General features: G+C 35.4%; 3 protein-coding genes across 5 annotated transcripts in view; 1 reads left to right on the forward strand and 2 right to left on the reverse strand.

Annotated features, from left to right (window-relative positions):
* Positions 1–5,902, forward strand: part of Nost (Nostrin) — a 19,894-nt gene extending 13,992 nt beyond the window's left edge. Inside the window, exons 4-10 of one of the 2 annotated variants that reach the window (XM_018460586.1) lie at positions 1,188–1,276; positions 1,355–1,434; positions 1,941–2,065; positions 2,818–3,285; positions 4,021–4,350; positions 4,461–4,613; positions 4,915–5,334. In XM_018460586.1, the coding sequence (XP_018316088.1) occupies positions 1,188–1,276; positions 1,355–1,434; positions 1,941–2,065; positions 2,818–3,285; positions 4,021–4,350; positions 4,461–4,613; positions 4,915–5,334 (1,665 nt within the window). Of the gene's footprint in view, positions 1–1,187; positions 1,277–1,354; positions 1,435–1,940; positions 2,066–2,817; positions 3,286–4,020; positions 4,351–4,460; positions 4,614–4,914 lie in introns of both variants that reach the window. The other variant, XM_018460587.1, reaches the window with a different exon arrangement.
* A 436-nt stretch (positions 5,903–6,338) lies between these two features.
* Positions 6,339–8,457, reverse strand: LOC108730681 (pancreatic triacylglycerol lipase). Of its 2 annotated transcripts, none has more exons than XM_018460532.1 (6): positions 7,785–8,457; positions 7,610–7,713; positions 7,141–7,448; positions 6,909–6,998; positions 6,555–6,821; positions 6,339–6,481 (listed from the first exon to the last, which is right to left on the reverse strand). In XM_018460532.1, the coding sequence occupies exons 1-6, from the start codon at positions 8,343–8,345 to the stop codon at positions 6,408–6,410; spliced, it is 1,404 nt and encodes a 467-aa protein (XP_018316034.1). In that variant the 5' UTR covers positions 8,346–8,457; the 3' UTR covers positions 6,339–6,407. The 2 variants fall into 2 exon arrangements, with proteins under 2 accessions (XP_018316034.1, XP_018316035.1); XM_018460533.1 differs by having other exon boundaries at positions 6,555–6,800; positions 7,785–8,456.
* Positions 8,458–10,848: 2,391 nt separating this feature from the next.
* Positions 10,849–14,254, reverse strand: Rrp6 (exosome component Rrp6). Its single transcript, XM_018460615.1, has 6 exons — positions 13,921–14,254; positions 13,561–13,806; positions 11,952–13,469; positions 11,278–11,834; positions 11,036–11,195; positions 10,849–10,961 (listed from the first exon to the last, which is right to left on the reverse strand). The coding sequence occupies exons 1-6, from the start codon at positions 14,134–14,136 to the stop codon at positions 10,905–10,907; spliced, it is 2,754 nt and encodes a 917-aa protein (XP_018316117.1). The 5' UTR covers positions 14,137–14,254; the 3' UTR covers positions 10,849–10,904.
* Positions 14,255–15,107: the final 853 nt, after the last annotated feature.

Raw genomic sequence — 15,107 nt, forward strand, 5'->3', positions numbered from 1 at the left:
CGAGTTTACGCGTGTCTGGCGCGATTTGTTTATAACGTAGCCTCGATTATTTTACTTACCCCTATAGTTTACTGACCCCGGTCTCCCCTATCTCATAAATATAAAATTTGACACAAGTTAAATAGGTAAGTTCTAATAGCTCTTGATTTGTATTTATTTGAAATAAAATTTTAGTCGAGACAATGTACAGTAAGCGCGAGGAGCCCTATGACATGTTACGTTCCTGCGTATTCCGGCTGGGCGTAATCTGATTGAGCAACTTTATTAATTCTGTAAATAACGGTCTGAGCCAAAATTGAGAAAGAAACTTTTAATTTAAAATGTCATCCTCTTTCACTGCTAGAAAGCTATTAGTCAAAAGTTATAGGATACCCTGTATACATCCTAGCCAATTAGCACATATAATATAGCTCTTTCGACTTTCCTCAAGGCTTACTTACAAGCGAGTCAACGCTTACTTTCACCGGGTACCTCGGGCTATGATTAAGCTTTAATTCGAATCAAGTGTCAGTCACCTTGGCGCGGCAAACGAAAAGAAGTGCGATATTCGATAGCCACGGGAACGTTTATCATGCACGAACAAAACGCCTTTCCATTATAGCTGCGGTGTTTTACGATTTTATCATAACTACTTCCGGGACGAGCCTTGGAGAAAAGAAGCTTCCTCTCTCCAGGATACGATAGTATTTTATTCAAGTTGAGAACTGATCGTCTATTAAGATACAAAAGAATTTAATAATAAGAAAATAAGGGAGAAAATGAGCACAACTGCTATTATAATATATACAAATATTTAAATAGTTTTTCTCACATGCTATATATATATATATATATATATATATATAAATAAAAGGTAAAGTAGAATAAAAAACTCTAATGCAATAATTTTATTGTATGCAATGCATAGAATGTTTTTGTTTGAATTTTTATACGATGCTTTTTATAGCAATGCTTTTTATATTATGACTATTCAATACGTTACAAAAAGACTGTTATAATGCTGAAGATATATATCAATTTATCATTATCAAGATGATAAGAAAAAATGTAGAAAAATGATATTTTTTCCGGCAAAAAATTCTTTTGCTTCTTTCTTGATTTTCCTTTTTTTTATGTATTAATATAAATATTAAATAACATTGTCTTATCGTCGCGAAATTTTTTAATTTCTTTCTTATAACGTGCAGGGAGGACAAGGCGGTTTCGAGGATGTGCGAAGATACGTTAAACAAGGAGGCGACTTTTGCAAGGAATTGGCATCGATTCTTCATGAAAGGTATTTTTTAGACGTTTCCTTCCTATCGTTCGTCACTCATGCGAATTTTTCAATGAGAAATTGAAAATACATTTTCAGAGCCGAACTGGAAGCTACGTATGCGAAAGGACTGAGCAAACTCAGTAGCAAGCTGACAAAAGCCTGCGCCAAAGATCAAGGTGATTATCGGTCCTTTTCGGTATAAATTAATTTTATGCGTCCATTGCATTAATATAGGACATTTGATCGATAATTACACGTAACAATTGCAACTGTATTTAATAATACATGAGAGTTTAATGCAGAATTTCTCTTTCGCGAAAATTATTTAATAAGTATCTTTTGACTTTTTCCTTCATCAGAAATATTGAAAATTAACGATTTATATATATGTATATTTATAAACTCGATGCGCAAACATAATAATCGCAAGTTTAGATTAAAAAAAAAGATGAAATTTAGCTTTAGAAGGAAGAAACTTTGTTCTCTTTTTTTCATTGTCTGCAATCTTATCTGTTTATCAAACCTAGTATGAAACTTCGGTTTTTATCGTTTCGAGTAGTATATGTGTAGTAATAATATCGACGAGCGCGCGGTGTGTTGGCGCGTTTCGAAATACAGACGGTGTCCGTAGCAATATCGTCTCTTCTAATTGTAAGTATGGATCTCCTCTTTCATAATACAGGTGGTAATAGCAACGGAGGTGTGAACGAGGCGTGGAGGTGTGTCGGCGAGGAGATGGAGGCTGCAGCGGAAGCACATCGGCTATGGGGCATCGCGTTAAGCGAACAACTTGCCAAACCGCTCAGAGTAAGTTTGAGGAAGATGATTACGACGATTAAAAGACCGCGTGAAAAATACTGGATGCGCAACCATGTACTTATGCAACGTCACGATCGGACGCGATTGTTGTAAAACGACAAAATTAAAATCGTCCAAGGAAAATTTACCTTGACAATTTCCCAGACAACACAAAGTGTCCAAAATTGAAACAAGACGTCTTTGGCGTCTAAAAAACATTTTAAAGACGTTTTATGCCTTAATTTTAGACTTTGTGTTGTCTGGGTTGACTCTTTTATATCTTACAAATTATATTCTTACGAATTATATTTTGCTGGCGAAAAGTGCGTCGAATCGGATCACAAATATTAAAATTACAAAAATTTGAGACGTGACATTACATCACGTATGTACAGTACGCGCCAAAAAAAATGCTCTTTTTTTAATTACTATTATGTTTGCTGAATGTGACACAGTAACACAGTGATTGCAATTAAAGGAAATCATATCGAATAAATATTTGGTAGAAGGACAAAATATTTGTGTTACTATCAAATTTGCCCCCGTCCACTCACTTTATTTAACTAAACCGACAACTGAAGTGTTAGTTGAGTCGTATTTTTTTTAGCGCATACTGTATATGCGCAGACAAATACATAAAGTTGACTTTCTCTTTGCGGAAACTCGCATTACTTGCAACCAAAAAGATTCAACCTCATAATAACATTGAACGTTGACGGATCGAGAAACGAAAGGATGACAAGTATGTGTAACACGCGCAGGTGGGTGTAGCAGAGACGCAAGGCCGATCGAGGAAGAGCATCGAAAACTCGGTGGACAAGGCATCCAAGTCGCTGCAAGAATGGCGTGGGATAGCGGCAAAGAGTAAAAAGCAGAGCTTTGCGTGCGCGCGCGAGAACGAGAGGTTGCAGGATCTCGCGCGGTTGCAGACCATCAGTCAAAGTCAGCAGAGCAATAGGTCGTCGACGTCGAGTCATCACGTTACGGAGAAGGAAGCGAGCAAACTGGAAACTAGACGAAGGAAAGCCGAGGACTCCTCGCGTCGAGCAGACACCGAATTCTACACGGTCAGCGTGAGAGCCGAGAGAGCCAGGCTCGAGTACGAGAGCACGATGAAAAAAGGAGCGAAGCAGATGGAATTGCTCGAGGAGGAGCGACTGAGCGCCCTAAAAGACCTCGCCAACGTGTACTTGACGCACTTGCAGGCGCTCGCGCCGCGATTGCAGCAGGTAGTATACGAACATTACGACTCTTGGTAGAAAAATTTCACGTTTTAGAACACTTTTCAGCAAAATTTCAACATTTTAGAAAATTTTTAGTTTAATTTCAGCGATTCTTAGCTGAAAAATTCATTTTCAGCAAAAGTATGAATTTCGCTCGTATTAAGCAATAGCAAAATGTAAAGAAATCAGGTCAATGATCGAGCCAATTAAGATGTATAAGTTAATTATAATTAAAATTTTATTTATTATGTAAAATCAAATTATAATTTTCAGCAAAATTTCAGAGAAATTTCAATGATTTTTCAATATGTTAGCTGAAAAATTCACTTTCAATGAAATTTTTAGCAAATTTTTAGCAATTTCGCTGAAATGTTCCAAAACGTACACAGAGAATTTTTTCTTAGAATTTACCTTGAAAATATGACAGTCGTGGGACAACATTGTATTTCAAAGAATTTTAATGTAAAGCTCTCTCATTCGTTAATAAAACCACAATGAAGTATAAAATAAGTTTGATCAATTTTACTGAAGTGCATGGTAAAAATCTTTAAAATATTGTATTGTACCACAACTACCATATTTTCAGGGTAAATTTTAAAAGAAAATTCTCCGTGTAGAATAACTTTAGCGAAATTTTTTCACCAGGGAAACGATCGAAATAATCGCGCGATCACACACCATGCAACTATATTTTTCATTTATCATAAAGATAATTAAAATTTCTCAAATATACTTTCTTAGAGCGCCGATCGCTTACTAACGCCTGTGCGCAGCTGCAACGTGTCGCAGGATCTAGAGATCCTAAAAAATCTCGTGCGCCGAATGGATAATCACGATGTGACGAACGCGGAACAGTTATTGCCGGATTTCTACGCCGAACACGTGACGCTAGCGATGAACCGCGAACGGCGAAAGCAGGCATTGGTGAGGGTGCTGCATCTGATAAGGCAAGATCTCGAGCGGGAAAGACGAGGTAGAGAAGGCCTGGAAACATTACACCGAGCCTTTGTCAAGACTCCGGCGTTTGCGGCGGACGAAAGCACGCAAAACGTAACGGATAAACTGAATCACGTACGTATGTCGAGCATGGTGCATTTATCGCTAATCTGACGTAGTCAGAACCATTATTTTGTGCTAAGTATGAGCGCGCAATATAAAAAATTAATCGTATGTTTCCGCAGATGCGTTCGATGTTGTTGTACTTGGAAGCGGCTAGGTACAAAGTCAGCGGTACGCTCGCTGAAGTGGAGGGTAGCAAACGAATCAAACATCCCTTATCAGACCATATCTTAGTTTCGAGAGACAAGCAAGGTTTGCAGCAAAGTGTTCTCAAGGTACAGTATTTTCTCAAGGCTGGAAAAACTTTTTAAACTGAGAGGGATTGAATTAATCGCGGATGAAATAGCGCATAAAATTCCTTGGGAGTAGCAGTAGAACCGTCTAATAGGACACCGCAGAATTTAGTTTAGAAGTGAAGTGGGAATAATCTCGTTCTTACGTTCAGAACTGCGAGCTACTTAAGGTTCCAATGTAATCCTAAAAACTTTAATATAAACTTTATATATAAAATACTTGAAAATTATATATCCGATATATAAAACAAATAAGAGCTTGTATTCTCTAATCTTCTTACAGATTCCTTCTTGGGCAAAGAATGAATCTTTCGAGGTTCAGGACAGTGATGACGAGCTCGAGTTGCATTTGACCAAGGATCAGGACGGCGAAACCCGTGATTGGGCTGATCGCACCGCCGGTGACGGCAATTCAGAGAATCCACCGGACGAAGATGATTTTAGCGACTTCGACGAGTTTAGCAGTCACTCGGAAGACAACAACAATCAAATTGATGGTACGGAAGTATCATCGGCTAAGAGTGAACGCGCGGAGCAATGCCGAGCGATCTATCAATACTCCGCGAATCTAAATGATGAGCTCAGTCTTAGTCCGGGAGATCTGATAACTGTTCATCAAAAACAGCCAGATGGCTGGTGGATAGGCGAGTGCAGAGGCCGTACCGGTATATTCCCTGCCACTTATGTCCAAGTCATTCATTAGCATAAACGCGAATGATTTCACATTATATTGAGATGCATAGGGAGATATATACTAACATTTGAAAGAAAATGTGACGTGATGAGACGTCGACCACGTGTGATGATAATAGTATCCTCTTACAGGAGTTTCCATTTGGCTTCGTTAAATCAGATAAGAGTATTATAATGTGCCAATAACGTTACATGCAACGATTACTTTATATGCACAAATCGAGGATATTTCGATCACAAGTTCGCATAAAAATGACTTGAGAATACCAAATAGTAGTTACCACCACATCCAATACATCTAATGTCGAGGTCTGGCGGAAATATTTTAATCATGTTACTATTTTTTTCGCGCTATATATACATTTATCGTTCTCTGTTGCTATTATACATATAATTAATACTTGTTTATACGTACCGTTAAAACGTGCTGTAAAAAAGATCGTTTGAGTTACGACTCTGAATAGTTTTATTAATTCTGACAATGCATTTTAACTCATCGTGCGTATTATATCTATAATTCTTATTAAAATAAGCAATATAAGTTTAATCGCATGATCTATCTTACTGAAAAGTTACTTTCCTAGCATGAAATTATATTGATACGAATCTTTATAACTGGTGTATTTCTTTAATTTAAAGTTATAAAAATTATGATTGCTTATCATATTTATTCTTTACAATTTTTTCTTTTGTCACTATATTTCAGCTTGGGAATATTATTTTTCAAGTATGCTGTATATGTAATATGTACATATATCTCATTTTTAAAGCCAAGATCGTCACACGCGTGCGGGTGTATGATAATTTTTTCTTTGTAATTTATTAAAAATTTGTGAGTCATGTGAAAGTATACAGCAAACTCTCGAGACAAATCGTTTACGAAAGGATAGAATCGCGCATATGCAAATATAAAAAATTATGTATGTATTATATATACATATATAATTATATATTTGTATCAAATAATCAATTATAAATATCCAGATATATAAAAAATCATTGAAGTAAATATGTATACTCTACCACAGCACTGATATAATTAATTTATTTACAAATAAGTTGTCCATTGCAGTGCGCAATTTGTTAATCCTCCATGTGGTCAAAGTAATCCTGTTGCAATTGCTTTTTTATCTCTTCTATGACATCGGTGTTATTGGCTGTAACAAAATGATTGTGTAACAATATCGTGAAATAATAATGTCGTTATTCGATGCAATTACTACAACACACCACAAAACGGACTGGTACTGGCTGTAGCCACGAAAAAACTTCCACGCTGATTGTACATTTCTGCTCTAATGCCCATTTCCGAGCAAATATTTCCATCGCATGGTTTCGCAATTATTTGTAAAAAATGCCTATAAGTCAAATTCCATTGGTGTGCCCAGAAACTGCAATTGCGCGCCGTAGCAGACGTTAAAGATTCTGTGAGATAGACGTAAGAACGTCCGTGACTACATATCGCTCGTTGTATCGCTACAAGTGTAACAACAAATTCTATTTTTACTTATTGTTAGTTCCAGTTAACTAGTTAATAGTCATTTTATACTAGCACTAGCTAGTTAATAGTCATTTTATACTAACCAGCTGTAGGAATCGGTAAATAATCGAAGTATGACGTTCGTACACAACCAGGTTGCGTTTTACCGCCGTTCGGGTAGAAATCAACATGACCTATATACATTAGGATGATATTAGAATTAAAAAATTAAATAAACGAGCTTCTTGGGAATTATAATTCCAAAGTTATATATTGTCGAGGAGAAAAAAGTGCGCGCGACAAGCTATATGGATCAAGTTTCCATCAATGAGCTACCTATAGCTTCGGGTAAGCCAAGTCCTAGACTCGTGAGTAATCTGCCGTTTGTATGTATCACGTCGACAAATGGTGCGTCATTTTTATGTAAATGAACAGATGTATCAGCCTTGCGAAAGCATGGCTGCGCCGGGTCCAGACCGGTGATTCTCTGCACAGTCCATCTATTCTGCCTTTTTTTCAACTCTCTTGCGGCAAATCCGCAAATATGAGCGCCGAGACTATGTCCTACCAGATGTAAAGGACCCCAATTATTTACATCCGGCTGGTCATGCGCGATTGTAGCGTTCGTTACGTGTTCTATAAATCTTGGTGAACGAGTCGACATTAGAAAACATTAGCAGACTAATCTATATAGGCAATACAATCGTTCGAAAGCGTCGCGGCGTTCAAAGCCTCTTTCGAATTTATTGCATTGCCTGACAAGTTATCAATTACCATGTATCAGATATACTTTTTGCGTACGCACTTTGATACTTGATATCCGACTATTCTGGTATTAACCGCTGCTTTGTAATAATTCCACGTATTACCGCCAGCGCTCCAATCTATTATCACCACGTTAACATCATCCTGTATACGATCATATACGATTCCATAAAAAATGAGTGACTATTTAGAAAATGAGACTGCAATCGACTCACCCATTCGAGTAATGCCTTTTCCATATCCCTAATCCATGTTTCTTGACCATGAGACAGAAAACCATGTACTATGACTACCGTTCTGCGTTCTATCTTAAAGTCTGTCCATTCTAAACCGAATTGTTCGTCAAGCACCACTTGCACGCGGCGAGGTTGTTTTCTAGAGGACAGAAGAAATTGCACGTCCAAGGCGTCACTTCCATTAGGTTTACTCCTAAAGAACCACTCCAGAGTCGCCGCGACTGTCTTTCCCAGTCCGAAGCAGTCCACTTGTTGGGATCGTTGTGCATCCTGCGACTGTGCGAGTGGCCGCGACTGTTGTGAATCGCTGAGCAACTCGCTCGAGTTGCCTGCACGAGTGGACAATGTATATGTGAAATTTGCCAGAATAGTCTCATTAAATAGAGGCAGAGTTGTGACGAACGTCGTTTCATTCAGTGCATTCAGTCCAAGAGACTGAGTTACGTTTGTCAAATCCGGATGCCATAAGCGAAAAAATTCTCCGATGGAAAAATGGCACAAAACGGTGAACGTAAGAATGATTGTCAATACCATCGTCATTATCGACTAGCACATTGGCTTTTGATACATTGTCCTTTAACATAATACTATATGTATATATGAAATACTTTATCATCACATTTTGCTAGATAAGCCATGACGACTCATACTTAATCAAAAAATTTCCAGATAAACAACTGTTCTTACTCTTAAACAGTTAGAACAACATTGATTAAATAAAGAGGAATTGGCTTCTGATAATACGTTAACAAAAGTAGTTAGAAATCAATATAATGTTGTAATATTTTTCATTTATTTAGAAAGAATCCACATTTTTTTTATTTTAACTGATAAAAAAGTGGAACAATTTAAATTTTTTAATTTGATTCATATTAATTAAAACTGTAGTTATTAACATTAATAACTACAGTTTTAATTAATACAGGGTGTTCAGCGATATCTGGCTAATCAATTCAAGGATAATTTTAGGACATTTTAGTTAAAATCCTAATTTTCCAGGTCAATTAATTTTCATTAGTTGATTGATTTGCACATATATTTTATATATTTATATATATATATGTTGGATTAGGGGACAGTATTTTTACAAGTTGGTAAAAAGACCTTTCCCTATCAATATCTTCATTAAAAATGATCAAAATTTAAATTAAAAAAAAAAGGGTTTTAAAGCGTGAAATCTCTACTTTCGAATGGTTACTATATTTTCTGAATTTATGTGTTTATAATTTTTACATATAGAAAACGAGCTGAAAAAAATGAAAAATTTTCTTTTTATTTTGTAGGTCTGTAGCGTGCCAAAAAAAATTTTAGCAAATTTTCGAGTATCTATCGTGAAAGCTTGAAGCTTTCCCTATGAAATCGTTTTTTAAAAATGTTTCTACGATTTTTTGTTCCTGAATTATTTGCGGATTAAGTAAAAAGGAACATTCTGACTTTATTGCTCGTAACCTTGTTAAAAATTATCGTATCGCAATTATAAATACAGATTCTTAAAGCTGAAACTTGCTCTATCACGTGGTGTAATTGTCAATTTTAAAAAAATAGAATATATGGGTTGCTAAAAAAGTCTTTTTACTAGTAAAGGGACTTTTTCCCTAATCCAATATTTTGTATTCAAGTTAAAATTTTATATAATGAATTAATTAAAACACAAACAAATTTAAATTTGGAACAATATTATTTAATACTTTATACGTAATAAAAGAACATTCAACACACAAAAGACGATTTATCTGCTATATTCGATTTTAGACATTAAATCAAAGTTTTCTGTTGTCTTATTGTATCTTTAAAGAAGGGCTTATATCTAAATACAATTTTTTTTTTATTAACATATGACAAACATCATTTAAAAAAATTATTAATTTATTGGCGCTTTATTAAGTTATTAATTTAATTTTTAATATCCGCGCTTTTAAAGTCTCATCTAAAATGATCATAAAATTCATCGTTATCAACATAGTTCTTGCGTACGCATGGGAAATACTTCTTATTTCTTTCTTACTTCATAAGCCGATTTTTTTTTAATGAAAGAATGACAAAATTCCAGTCCTGAAATTGCAGGGATTTTTCAAGAGTTTTTCAGAATACATTAAATTTCAGGATAATTCCAGGATTCAAGGACATTCAAGAATTGGTAGACACCCGTAACTAAAACTAATAACACAAAATATTTCCAATACGAGTATACGATTGTAATTATTATATGAATTTTATCTATTGTCATAGAAATGCGTAAAAATTATATTTATACATATACGCATGCACATATACAGTATCGGTCAAAAATTTGGACGCATCTGTATAAAACGGCTATAATGGCTTTTCTCACTAATAATTTGAACAATTCTAGCAATTTAGCGATTGAAGTAGCTCTACTTATGCAATATGATGACCTGTGTTCTTTCTTCACAACTGATTTGGATCTATTCTGAATATCAGAATCATGAATGCATGAAATTATATTGAAAATTATATTTTAATGTCGGATTTTTGTAACATATTTCTTGCAGCCTTTTGCCTTGTTTATGTTACCTCTGATATCTGTTCTGACGAAAGATATAATCGAAGATCGATATACTTACTGTTTTGCAACTTTCGCGTTATTCTCTGACTCAGCGCCTTTGTACTGATCGGCCAGTATCTTGCGATAAGTTTTTAGTTGATGTCTTACGAGTAATGTAGGTTGTAGTTTCTATATTTACGTAACTCGGTATACTATCAAGAAAATCATGTAGTATGTCCAAACTTTTGACTGGTACATACTGTATGCAATATGTGTATAATGTATATATATTATTAAAGTCTATAATATTATTAAAGAAAAAACAAAAAAATGAATGAGTAATTTAATAAACAGTTACATTTTACAGTTAGATTAGTAAATTATGTTAAAGTACATCTTTTAGGAAATATAAGAAAATTTTTTGAAGATTATTAATATGAAATAAAAAAATCAACGTTAAATATTAACCTAAATCCAGAAACAATATTTTTATATACAGTGTATACTTGTACGTACAGTCCTTATTGTTGTCAGGATTTATCTTTTTTCTAAAGATAATTTGATGGAAAACAAAGAAAAAAATTGTGTTGTAATTATATATTGAGTTTTTGCTTCTTCCACTTCTGGAAGTGTTTCTCCTTCTTCTTTTGCTGCCATAAAATTTTAATATAAAGATATTTTCCATATTAATTACTTATGAAAAAATAAAACAATATCTACTTACTCGAGGATGCTGAAACTGAGTCCGATTTGCACTACTTTGTGTACTGCCACCTTGGAAACTGCTAAAGTCTACTGATTTGTAATTGAATTTTCCTGATGGTAACATACCCTGTTCCTTCAACATTTTCTCATTCGCTTTTTTGTCACCTTTTTTCCTAGCTCTGTCGTTACATTAAGAATTCTGTTATTACTACGCACGAATATATGTGTGATGTATTTTCTTTTTTAAAACAAACAACTTACCTTATCGATTTAATTGTTACAGAATTCCTATTATCACTCTGAACTTGTGCAAGACTCTCTTGCAACTTTTGTTCTTCGATCACTTCCCGTGTTTTTTGTTTTGCTTTCTTGGGCACATGCACAGTTTCAACATTTAAATGCGATGTCGATGTAGAAAAATCATTGCCATCATTCTTTCTTTGACTCTCATTTCCAACATCAAGTTTTCTTTTTCTTTGTCTACGTAGGTAATTGAGAATTACGTTATTGGTAGACTTCTTTTTCTTTTTGCGTTGTTGAACCTCCACTTGTACATTCTTTTGAGACATTTGTTTAAAATGTTCATAAACTCTGTTTTTACTTTCATTAATCTCAGCCTCGTTTACACATTCGTTCTGGATTTTTATAGTTAATCTCTCTTCTTCTTTTTCTGTTTCTTCTTTCTTTTGTTCTTCTTTCTCTCGTTCTTTTGCTTCCTGATCCATTACCATTGGTATGACACATCTGTATCTCATAAACGGACTTATGAATATAATCTTTCTTTTATCTCCATTCTTACTACCTTTTGTTTTTTCGTCCTGAAATAAGAAGCGTAACTCATTAACATATTTATACATACATTATATATATTCGAAGCACTTTATTTTCTATCTATAATTATCATTATCTTATAGTTATTATTATTATCATTTTACCTCTGATATAATTGGTGTATCGAATATCGTTATAGTATGCTTGGCGGTCTGGCACTTGTTTGCCTCTAAGAGTTCTGATCTCATGATATTCTTGTTTAAAAGACATGGCAAGTCTGCTCGTGCTTCTGTGCCACTTGGTACATCATGCGGTATGTATAAGGAAGCTCCAGTGTCCAGCGTATGATTTTGTTGTGTTGGTCTCTGTCGAATATCCTGTTCAGCAATAGATTTTACAAGCGGTTGCTCTCTAGCCTTTAGCACTATCTTATGTATTTTCAGTAAGTTTTGTCGCACCAATGGCGGAATTGGATTACAACATGCTAGAATACCCTGCATTTCACGTGGCAGCGTCTCAGCTATGTTGAGTAGCATGTGGTTCGGTAATACATAGCCGATACTGTCGTCCTCCTGCCTTGCGGTGAGATCTCGCCATCTGTGCAATTCCATAAGCGCATATATCTGTTTATTGTTGAAAGACTTTTGACTCTTCCTATACATGTTCATACAACTTTCCTCTGTCCAAATTGGTTTCACATATGTGCGCTTACAAATTTCAGTGCTTTGATCATATACAGCCTTCAAGATATTGCTTTTGCCATTAGCTGCATCAATCAATTCATTCTTCAACATGTCTTTTATATAAAGCAAATAATGTGTATCTTCTCTGGCATATTTCATTAATTCTAATGGTAAAGGCCTTATACGCCAATCAGCTAATTGAAAATGTTTGTTGGGATCTATACCACAATATTTGTTTAATAGATAAGCCAAACTGAGATAGGGTAGGTTGAGCTGTTTTGCAGCTTGATGGGTATCAAACATGTTTACTATGTACAGCGACAAATCCCTTTGGAGCCACAAAATGTCCATATCAGCACCATGAAAGACCTTCAAGATTGAAGATCTTGTAAAAATTTCGTTGAGTTGATGTAATTCTGATCGTAGGCTCAAAGTATCAATTAAGTAATCGGTTTGTATCGTTGATATTTGCATTAAGCAAGTTATGCCTTGAAACGTTCTATAAGAATGATGTTCCAAGTCCACAGCTATTTCCTTATGATTTCTCAGATCTTCTAGGAGAATGTTGATATCAGCTGGCTTATCAATGAATACAAAGTTGGTATCATCCAACGATTTATATTCAACAGGTATTCTCTTCTTCAGCTGACATTCCAGTGTTTCAAACTTATCCAGTTCAAACTCATAAGGGTGATTGAAGACTTCGCCATGTTCACCTTCTTCGACATGAAGAGCCAATGGCTTCAGGGAGTTTGGTTTATCCTTAATTCGAGGCATCCACGGCTTTGAACTATTATCAATTTTATCCTTAAACATCAACTGTGGTCTTTGTATATTTTTTCCACCCAACAACCGTACTTTCTCTGAATTATCTGAGACTTGGTCGGTATTAGTCTTTATATTCCAAGTGCCATTCATAACTGGTCTTGGCATCTGTGACACGACCAATTCTACCTGAGGATTTCGTAGAATACCACTTTCCTCATCCATCAATATGTTCTGTAACAGAGAGCACAGAGGCAAGAGAAATCATTAAAAAACTGAATTTATTTAAAAAATTCAAACTAATATCTAATTATAAGACGCTTACAGCTTGATCTAGTAGTTGATCATTTGCTTCCAATAAAAGATCGAACTTTTCGTCGATGTCTCGGTTTTGAATGTTAGTAGAACCTCCTGCTAATTTCATTATGCTCTGCATTGTAGCCAGCATTCTCTCCATATCTTTGTGTCTAGCATCGTTAAAGCTTGGAAAGCAAGCATAGTAATTGAAATTATCTCCAACAGGCAGATTATTAGCTGCTTTGATTCCAGCTCTCATCGCATCAAACGCATCCTGAAATATATTGCACTTTGGGACTAGAACCTTTTTTGTTTTACTTGCCAAACTGTATGTATTTACGTAAAAGACATGATCTTGGTGAGAAAACGTCGACATGAGCAAGCATACCTGAAGGTAATCTTCGAAAGTTGTATACCCAGGAATAAGGCGGATCGGCGGCCCATCTTTCTTTTCGGCTTCTATGTCATCATTTTGCGAGACGTTCGTTTCATAATCCGAATTTTCAGCAAGTTCCACATGTTCCATATTTGCCACGTGCGCACTCGATTGTATCTCGAAATCATCCTCTTCTTCTGGAGCAACACAAGGTGGAGAGTCGCTCATTGCTCTTCGTTTCCTAGTTTTCCAACAGTTGTCCTTTTTTTGAGGTTATCGTCTATCATGAGATCTGTTTTCTGTTTCTGCACTAAACTGCACCATGAACTCCATGAACTGCACTAGGGCCCAGTTCCACAATTCACGATTAACTGTTAACCGAGGTTCAACTTATTCATTGTCTCTTTCCAATTCTAAAATTAGAAAGAGACAATGAATAAGTTGAACCTCGATTAAAAGTTAACCATGGCTGGTATTCATAGGCTGTGTTCCAAAATTGACTGTCAGTACTGAAAATCTATAGTGCACGTAACGTAAACTGTAGCATTTTCTGTGCTGGCAGTAAATTTGGAACACAGCCATAGGCCGGAATCAGACTATGCATTGAAGATTGAGGTTGAAGATTGAAATTTGACCAATAAGGACAAAGAAATTTTAGCTCCTTTCGTTGTGATTGATCAAATTTGAATTTTTCAATCTTCAATCTCAATTTTCAATGCATAGTCTGATTCCGGCCATAGTCGGTTCTTATTTCAAGACCCTCTTAAGTATGTCTCAATATGCTAATGCGATTCTCTGATTGGTTCGTGACTAGTGACATCTCAAGATTGAACTTGAGGCGTCGTCTACAATATGCGAAGTAAGCTTGGTTTAAGAAGTAAGAGTAAGAAATTGACCAATCACAGTCGAGTATTCTTCTCACATTCGACTGTGATTGGTCAATTTCTTATGCGTCGTCTACAATATGCGAAGTAAGCTTGGTTTAAGAAGTAAGAGTAAGGAATTTACCAATCACAGTCGATTGTGAAAAGAATAATCGACTGTGATTGGTGAATTTCTTACTCTTACTTCTTAAACCAAGTTTACTTCGCATATTGTAGACGACGCATAAGACGATCTGAATATAAAGCTGGTTCTACATTAAGCGTCGTTTATAATAGGCCGTAACCGTAATTCAGTGGCCGTAACCATAGAGGCCG

This window comes from Mycetomoellerius zeteki, unplaced genomic scaffold (assembly GCF_001594055.1).
Source record: "Mycetomoellerius zeteki isolate Tzet28-1 unplaced genomic scaffold, Tzet1.0 scaffold95, whole genome shotgun sequence".
In the NCBI taxonomy this organism is placed as follows: domain Eukaryota; kingdom Metazoa; phylum Arthropoda; class Insecta; order Hymenoptera; family Formicidae; genus Mycetomoellerius; species Mycetomoellerius zeteki.

Bases quoted from the DNA above. Each gene is read 5' to 3' on its own strand.
- LOC108730681 (XM_018460532.1), bottom strand. From the start codon at position 8,345: ATGACGATGGTATTGACAATCATTCTTACGTTCACCGTTTTGTGCCAT. The intron at 7,449-7,609 runs GTGCGTACGCAA...TCGTTCACCAAG, and splicing joins GTCGGATATCAAGTATCAAA to ATTTATAGAACACGTAACGA. The intron at 6,482-6,554 runs GTGTGTTGTAGT...ATTTTGTTACAG, and splicing joins CAGTACCAGTCCGTTTTGTG to CCAATAACACCGATGTCATA.
- Rrp6 (XM_018460615.1), bottom strand. From the start codon at position 14,136: ATGAGCGACTCTCCACCTTGTGTTGCTCCAGAAGAAGAGGATGATTTC. The intron at 11,196-11,277 runs GTAAGTTGTTTG...ATGTAACGACAG, and splicing joins GTAACAATTAAATCGATAAG to AGCTAGGAAAAAAGGTGACA. The intron at 10,962-11,035 runs GTAAGTAGATAT...ATTTTATGGCAG, and splicing joins CTCAGTTTCAGCATCCTCGA to CAAAAGAAGAAGGAGAAACA.